General features: G+C 40.8%; 1 protein-coding gene across 1 annotated transcript in view; it reads right to left on the bottom strand.

Moving 5' to 3' along the window:
* Positions 1-4,081: 4,081 nt before the first annotated feature.
* The window catches only part of WDFY3 (WD repeat and FYVE domain containing 3), a 616,621-nt gene continuing 611,733 nt past the window's right edge, over positions 4,082-8,969 (bottom strand). The window contains 1 exon segment of the mRNA XM_029599364.1: positions 4,082-7,059. Within this exon segment, the coding sequence (XP_029455224.1) occupies positions 6,939-7,059 (121 nt within the window). The 3' untranslated portion in view covers positions 4,082-6,938.

The following is an 8,969-nucleotide window of genomic DNA, read 5'->3' as shown; positions in this document are numbered from 1 at the left end:
AAGATGCAGAAAACTATATCTGGCTCTATTATTCAAAAAAGTAAGAATATTGGGGAAATTAAAAAGGTGGTAGAGATGCATAATAACTGATTAACTCAAATAGAGGATTCTAGTAAAACAGTTAATGCTCAATTGTCTACCTTGCAAACTGCTAATAATTCATTTAGTAAGGATAGTTTAGTGATACATAGACAGCTGGAGAGTAGATTGTCAGCTGTTGAAAAAATGTTTGGTAGGAGTTTTGTCTATCTCTACACTAGATGAAAGGTCTCAAGAGGGTGAGGAAGGATTGGATGTTATCCACCAGGATCCTCCTAATTTGAGTGCATTTTTTGAGTCATCTATAGAGTTTAGATGATATTCCTCATGGAGCAACCCTAGTGGTTGCATTCTGCAAGGAAAGGGTTAAAAACCTGATATTGCAGAAATACTTCAAAAAATAAAGATTTCCTTTTTTGGGGACAAAGGATCCAAGTATTTCCAGATGTCATGTGGTACACAGTTAACGAGAAAACAATTTCTAGTTTTGAAACCAAGAGTTTTAGCTCTTGGGGGCAACATTCTTTTTAAAATTCCCGTGCAAATGCTCAGTTGTTTTCCCAAAAAAATAAGTTTATTTCTCAGGAGCCCACCCATCTTGAAACCTTTTTGACTGATAAAGAACAATGTGTTAGACTGCTAATAAATATTATAATCCCTTTTTTCTGTATTATATTACAGTTTTTCCGATAGCCAATTTTGGATTATTTGGTGACTTAGCCTCCCATGATGGGGACTATATTTATTTTAGTGTAATTAAGGAATTTAAAGATTTTGCTTTTATTGTATTTTCTTGACACTTAAAATATCTTTGATTTTTTGCAAATGTAATTTGTCTAAAATTCTAATAAAGTATAAATGATAAAAAAAAAAATGTTTTTACTTAAGTGCACTTTACTTGAGTAAATGGCTTTTGAAAATTGCTACAACAGTATGTTACATTTACGTGTGTAAATCCTTTCATAATTACCTTACAGCCAAATTTTAAATCGGCCACGTGCGTAAAAATCTGCAGTTATGCGTGCATTTGCAAAAGGGCCCAGCCATGCACATAAGTGGTGATACGTGCATAGGTCCCAGGCCCTTAGAAAGGGGCTGGCTGGGGAGCAGAGGCCAGGCTGAACAGCCGCCATTAGTTGCAGTCCCGGGGAAGGGCGCGTGCAAACTACTTCTGCTCCAGGGAAGCAGAAAAACAAAAAATTGTAAGTTGCTGGGATGGGTTTAGGGGGTGGGGAGGAGAGGGGAAGAGGGAGGGGGTTTCAGGGGGGGGGGGGGGCAGTTCACTCCCAATCAGCTCCTTAATTGGAAAGGACTGGGAGGGAACTGGGGAAGAGCTGATTGCGTGGCCGCACGTCATTTGCAAATTGTAAAGTGCACGGCCACCAGATTTTATAATATGTATGCGCCGGCGCTTGCATGTTATAAAATTGGCATGTCCATGAGCACGTGCATCTTTTAAAATCTAGCCCTTAGTGTGTTACTTTCTGATCATAACTGCTGTTACGTTCTCGGAAATGCTTCACCTAAACATGACTGACGATAGCCGAGTCATGGAAATACCCCCTTACGTGCACTTTAGCTGGCTTGAGTGAGGTGGAAATGACTTTAAATGTTATGCTGCCCCTGTTTTTCTGCTACAATAAGTGTACTCATTTAAATGGATGCATTTATCAGCTGCCTCTCAGTCCTTTCTTCTGTCCACTTAAAGGCATGGAGGAATCGAAAAAGTTATGACTTCAAGCTTCTCCTTTCCTATAAGCTAAGCAGCATTCATGCTAAAGCACACTTATGGATTAAGCAAAATCAATGCCCAAAAGCCCTTAGTACCATGTTGGTACTCCAAATGCAAGTGGACTGAAAAGGAGACTGGGTTTTTAATACAGCTGTATATTTTATGTAAGGGGCTCCAGTTCCTTCTCACTGGCTTTTATGATTGGCATGCTTTATCATCTTGCAGGCCCAAGCGATACAGGAGGGCGTGATATGAGGGATTTTAGTTTAGAAGATATAGAGGAGCAGTAAGCATACGCAGCCTGAGTTACTGCCCACACTGACCAGTGGAAAGGCCACTTCGCTTTCCACACAGATGCAGTGGGTCTGTTCTTTTCTATTTTTTCTCCTACTAAAGGTGTGAGTGGGGAATTATTTTTCCTAAAGGAATTAAAGCTTATGTCGCACTTGATTTGTTTCTGAAGGGAAGAGAATGATGAGAAGGTTTTCAAAAGCAAGGCTTTCTTGTAGTATACTGGACGCTTGCACCTTAATGGCTGCATTCCATTTTTGTGGAGAAGTTCTCCAAGTGTAGTTGCCTGGAACATATCCATCGCAAGGAGCGAAGCTCAGAGCCATTCTTGAGGGGTTGCAATACATGCAAGTACAAGGGGAAAGAGATTAAAAGAGATCGGGTTAACAAACAACACAATCAAGTGGTTCACTTCATTTCTCTAAAAAAAGGTCCTTCCAAGTTAATACGCTCTCCAACAAGATTGAGCTTAAAACTGGAGTACCTCAAGACTGCTCTGTCGGCAACCTTTTTCAGCATTTACTTACTCCCCATTTGCCACTTGTTGGCTGGCCTTAGCCTTAACTTTTACATCTACGTCGATGACATCCAGATACTCGTCCCTGTCTCCGACTTCTTAGAACAGTCTTAGAAATTAATTTAAATGTATTTGACTGCAATCAAACAACTTCTGAGCCATATGAAACTTGTCCTTAACATGGAAAAAACTGAGATCATTCTATTGGACAGAAAACCGAAAGAGACTCCAATCAATACAATAAATATGCCAAATAATATTAAGCTAACTCTTGCAGAATCAGTAAGAGATTTAGGTATAACTATTGACTGTGGATTAAACTTTAAAAAGCATATTTCGACAAAATTAAGAGAAGGCTATTACAAATTGTTAATGCTAAGATGGTTAAAACTCCTATTAGAACCTAGTGATTTTCGATCAGTGTTACAAGCTCTCATATTTTTATCACTGGACTACTGTAACTCACGACTATTAGGCCTTCCACAAACTACTTTACATCCTTTGCAGGTTTTGGCAGAACTCTGCAGCTAGAGTTCTAACAAATTGTAAAAAATGAGATCATATTACACCAGTTTTGATACAATTACATTGGCTTCCGATTACATAAAGAATATGGTACAAAACTTGCTGCCTTCTTCATAAGGCAATATATGCTCCAAAAACAGACTGGTTAAATTTCTCTATTCGATTACACACCCCGCATAGATCATTGAGGTCAGCAAATAAAGGTTTACTTCATATCCCCTCAGTAGATAAGGTTCACTTGATCTTGATACGTGAAAGAGTCATCTCCATTACAGCACCTAGCATTTGGAATACTATGCCAGCAGAGTTAAGGTTGGAAACTGACTTAAGGAAATTTAGAAAAGACCTAAAAACCTGGCTCTTCGAGCAAGCCTACCTGGAAGATCAAAAAAAGGGTCATTAACATTAAGAGTCTCGAATTATTGTCTTGTTTACCTGTGTTTTCTATTTAAATGATTGTATCCAGTCTTTTAGATGAATACTGTAGTTTTATATACTGTTTTGTTATGTTTCATTTTTTTTCTGTAAACCATTGTGATATATTCTCGAACGATGGTATACAAAACATTTTAAATAAATAAAATAAACAAACAGTAACAGATAATCCCATATTGGTTCTAGGGGAAGTCTTAGAGACATTAAAAAGGCTGCATTCACTTTAATATGGTTCTTTCAACATGTGCACACACTACCTGTACTTAGCTTGACACAGCAAGCTCTTCCCTTGCCAACTACAACCAGGTCAGTGCACTTGGTCAATGATGTTTAAAAACAGCAGCACCATTCCACTACCACTCTGCTCTATCACATTCCTCACATTGGTCACGTCTTCAGCTGTATCACACCAGCAGAAGGGGCCCAGTATACTGGTTTAATGCAAGCACTAAGAGGCATCACAGCAAACTAGATTCCAGTTTTCTTTGGCACAACCATGCCTACTGTCAATACGTCCTATACAAATAAAACAGACTAGGCGGTGGTGGTAAACAACAGGTAATTTATTTGAAATGAAAAAAAAAATGATAGTACCTGAACTATTGCATTTAGTTATGTATTGTAATTGTGTTAACACTACCTTTTTTGTGTAGGAGACAAATGTACAATGAATATTCAGATAACCACAGACTGAAACACTAAGCCTTTTTTTTTTGTTTTTACATTCAACCACCAAAAGAAAACATACTGGATTCTGCAATATACAGTACAAAATTCCACACTCCAGTCTCAGCCAGTTCTCTTCAGTTTTCTTCAGCTGCTGTACAAATAAATGACTGTTTATCAGGGCTTGCATGTTAATAACTGGACAAAAAAAATATACAGTGCACTGACACAAAAAGTCAGCTGTGTTAATCATCATGCAACAAGTAACAAAACTTGCTGAAATTAAAAATACTTCCTAAAAACTGTATAACGGCATAAATATTTTATACACAATTCATTTACCCAAACAAAAAAAAAAGTTTAAAAAGTGATATGGAGCAAGAAAAGAAAATCCACAAAACATTTTTCCTAACAGTATTGTACAGAAGAAGGTGCAAAATAATTTATGTAAAGTGTTTTGCTCTTGGATAGATGAAAGCTGCTGTCTACGCAGGATGTTACAGTTGCACGCTAAATACAACGCTATGTTAAAGAGTACATGAGTGATTAGGTATACAATCAAGAACAAGGCAGAAGACGACGTGTGAGGTACACGACTCACACAGAATATAGACTCCTGCTAATTGTATTGTAGAGCTTTTTGAGTATAGTTAGAATAATTTTTTTGTTTTAATTCTTGGAAAACAAAAAGCCATTATGGAAAAAAAAAATTATTTTTTTTTTCTTTTGCAAAATGGACATAAGATTCTTGAGTAAAATGAGTTGCTCAGGGCACCAGCTGCCAGAGGGAGCATAAGCATGCACTTATAGCTGTATCTACAAATTCTGGGGCCAGATACCTAGCAAAATGAAAGACTGCCTTGTACCCAATGTTTGAAAGCATTCCTCCAGGCTAGGACCTATTCTGTAACTAAAAACTAGGTCCAAGGTTCTTTTCAGAATCACTGAAGCACATTTGCACTCGAGTCTTAAGGAACGCTTCAAAGCAGATGGGAGTGGGGTACCCATACCTCGTTTTTCTTCTGAACTTGCCAGTTCCAACATGAGGAAAATCACTGGCATGACCTGCAGCCTAGTTACAAAAAGATTTTTTGCTTTTTTTTTTTTTTTTTAAACAGAGTTGTCCCATATTTTTATTTTGCTAGCACTGACATAAGTGTATACACTTCTTTATATACAAATATTGGATTACAAACTAATTTTAGAATCTGTCCATTTCTATTTCACCATTCCCTTAAAAAAAAAAAAAAATCCAGCATACATCTGCCTTTCCAGTGCAAGTTTTCAAGGTATTGATACAGCAGCTTTTGAGCTGCATCAAATGTATGCCAAAAATAAATTAATGGATATTAAAATACTGGGATTTGTTTTGTTTTTTTTTACACAATATACTGTAATCAAATACATATTCAGCCAGACAAGTAAATTAAGAACACTTTTCTTAATTACATAAAGTGAACGCCTGTTAAATCTCTCCAGGTGTTATCAGCTGTTGCTATGAAGATTAACCCTTTGGGGCCCACAGGTCCTGAGTGGCTAGTTATGTCAGTCTGTAACTCCTGACACCACAAGAGTTCCCCTGCTATACTGTATCCCTTTTTAAAATAGGTGCTTCTAGAAAAAAAAACACCAGGTACGCTGGAGACAGTCATGGAACATCTGCATCAGGAAAAATGCACAATGTATTACATGTAAGCTTCTGGTCACTGGTTAAAGGAGCAAAAAGCTGGTGCTGCTGTGGGCGAAATTAGCTGGTAATCAGTTACCATTTAGAAATGTTAGTGAGTGGGGGGGGGGGGGGGGGGAACAAAAGGCAGCAATGCATGAAAAGCCAGGGACGAGAAGAAGCCAGTCAGAGGATGCTTATCCAGATGCTTCTGAGTCCTGTTTCACAGATGCTGCCGTTTCCCCCCTCAGAAGCAGCCCTGTAGTTTCCATAAACTGCCTGGTTTGAAATGAGATCCTGAGAGCAACTAAAATCAGAACAGGGAAACAATAAAAACCCATGCAGATTGAATTTTAAAGAAAGGGGGATACATACAATGCCTCTGAAGTGTGTGCCGGGTGGATGGGTGTGTGTTTTGGACATTCACAGATGCAAACAGACACACAGGACAAAAGAATGCGACAGGAACTATGGGGAAGTCATTAAATTAGTGGTTAGCCTGAAGTCCCGTGTAACAGGCAGATAATTCAGTTCATATTTAGATAAAAAGGCCATTGCACCTATTTACACTATACACACAGTTGCTAGGAAAGGAGGCAGATTTACAACCCTCTCCCACAACAGCCATGTTATCCATAAGAGGGTGGAGTGCTTTGTTGGACATGACATGGTGAGAGTGGATGGCTGGTAAGCGAAGGGCAGGTATCTGCCAGGAGCTTCCGGTGCATGAGAGCATTGCATCTGGCGCCATCAGTCCTTCTGACCTTCCAGTTGCAATCGGCCTCCCTTGGTAAGTGCGCTCAGATGAACTCCATGATCCCTTTTTTCTTAACCTCAGTGCTTGGAACAAAGTACAAAGCTGCATGTAAACTGAAAAACTGTTTTGTTTTTTTTTTTGTTCCCCTCTGAGTCTTCTGCAAATAAAAAAAAAAAAAAAATCAAAGTGCCACGGGGGTTTTCATTCAGTTGGGTTACGGCTGGGGTAGGTGCGGGGGAGGTTACTGGAATGGGATCCCCCCTCCCCTTCCCCGGGATCCTGCTCTTAAGGTTTGGCAGTGGAGACGTTACTAGTTCCTGGAGCTGTCCTCTGAACCTCGCTCATGCTGTAAATTGTAGTAACAGTTCTGGCACACTCGCACCGGAGAGGAGATTCTCAAACGCTTAATCTCAGACTGGAAACGACTGCACCTACAGAGAGACGGGGAAAAAAAAAATCCAAAGGGTAAATCAAAGAGGTGCAAAGTCTGGAGTTGCACCGCTAAGCCACAGGTGTATAGCGCTCTGCTGCAGGTACATACTGGGGTGGATACTTTTACGCTTTCTAGCAGAATGTCCCATGTACACTCCATACAGATGACTGCAAGCCCGCGCGACTGGGTAATTCCGCTCCAAATGTCTCTGCCAACAGGGGTGTTGTGACGACATGGCAGAAAAATCCAGTATCCCAACCAGCCATACAATCGCCTCCTTACATTCTCAGCTTGCATTTTTCCTGGCTCTATTGCATTGTCTTTTGGTCCTATAGCAATATCTCCTTTCTATTTTGCCCTTTTACAACTATTCTCTTATATGTTTTTACACCTTTTTTTTTTTATTTACAGTGTGCATATTTTATCACGTACACACCCTGATTTGGATTCAGATGACAGCCAGTGCTAGGCCCCGAATTTTATGGTCCGGGGTACTGATACGCAGACAGGGAAAAAGCACAGGGCTGCTTCTGCAGCCAAGTCCTAAAAGAAAAGCACATTCAAAGCAGCTCTGTCTGAATTATCAAGATGGCTGCTCACCCTGTAAAAATGTTGCTAGCAGTAATTTTGTTAAGGGCTTGACAGTTGCTTGGTTTTCATTGTAAACGTTACCACCCTTAACATATGACTTGGGGGTAATCAGCAGTTACTTACCAAAACAAAAATTGCTGGGCAGATGGGACCATTTGACCTTTTTCTGCCGTCATTAATCTATTACTATCAGGCCGATTCTGTAAGAAACACGGGAGAATGGGCGCTCCATGTTGAGTGCCCGCTCTCCTGACGCGCCCAGCCACCTTTCCTGGGCGCGTGATCCTATATTTAAATGAGGGGTTGCGCTAAAAGGAGGCGCTAGGGCGGATTTCGTGCCCCTAACGCCTCCTTGGCCCAGGAGATGTTGCTCTGTCAGCGGGCTCAGGAAACCGATGCTCAATTTTAGAAGCGGCGGTTTTTGAACCCGCCGACATCCATCGGTTAGGAAAACGGATGCCGGTAAAACTGAGCGTCCGTTCTCCTAACCAGACCGGCCAGCAAAGTTTTTTTTTTTACATTTTTGGTTCCTCCGACTTAATATTGCTAATATTTTCTGCTTTTCTCTACACTTCCGGGTTGCTCCTAAATTGGGCAGGCGTTAATTTATGAGTGGTAAATGTGCGGATTGGACGCACATTTTACTTTTAGTATCCCGGGTGATTGACTAATAGCCTCATCTACATGCATTTGCATGTGATGAGCGCTATTGGTTTTCAGGGGGTTGGCCGCGAGTTTTCGAGGCGCTAAACACCCCTTACAGTATAAGGGGTAATAGACGCCCTTCAAAAACACGCGGCCAAACCCGTGTTAAACAGTGCGCATGGCCGAGCTCACTTTACAGAATCGGCCTGTATGTTTTTCACCCTGCTTTTCCATTACCACCTCCTTCCCTGAATTACCCTTTCAGCTATTTACAAGTAAAGCCTGGCGTTCGAGCCAGATGAGCAGAGCAAGGCCACAGCATCGTGTCCCCTTCCCACACTCTGACCTAGCTGTTTTCCTCTTCTTCTTTGACTTCCCTCTGGCAGGAAGCACTATGGGCCGGGGGGAGGACCCAGTCTGCATTTAAACAGGCCAATCAGCACCTGAAAGGGGGCGGAGCCTGCCACCACAGCGTGTTCTTCTTAAGGCCCCTCTTGTTGGGTTTAAGACCCACTTTCACCAGGACAGCCTGCATGGGACTCTGACCAGGATCGGGGCCAGAGCACTCCCATTTCCTCAGATTGACCATAACGGGATTAGCTTTTTGAACGTATTAAACATTTTACTTCCTTTCCGAAAATAAAGAAATAAAAGACGGCAGTCTCCTAAGTG

Source organism: Rhinatrema bivittatum, chromosome 1 (genome assembly GCF_901001135.1).
Source record: "Rhinatrema bivittatum chromosome 1, aRhiBiv1.1, whole genome shotgun sequence".
Classification (NCBI taxonomy): Eukaryota; Metazoa; Chordata; class Amphibia; order Gymnophiona; family Rhinatrematidae; genus Rhinatrema; species Rhinatrema bivittatum.
The sequence above is the reverse complement of the archived record's forward strand: the minus strand, read 5'-3'. Positions and strand labels throughout refer to the sequence as shown.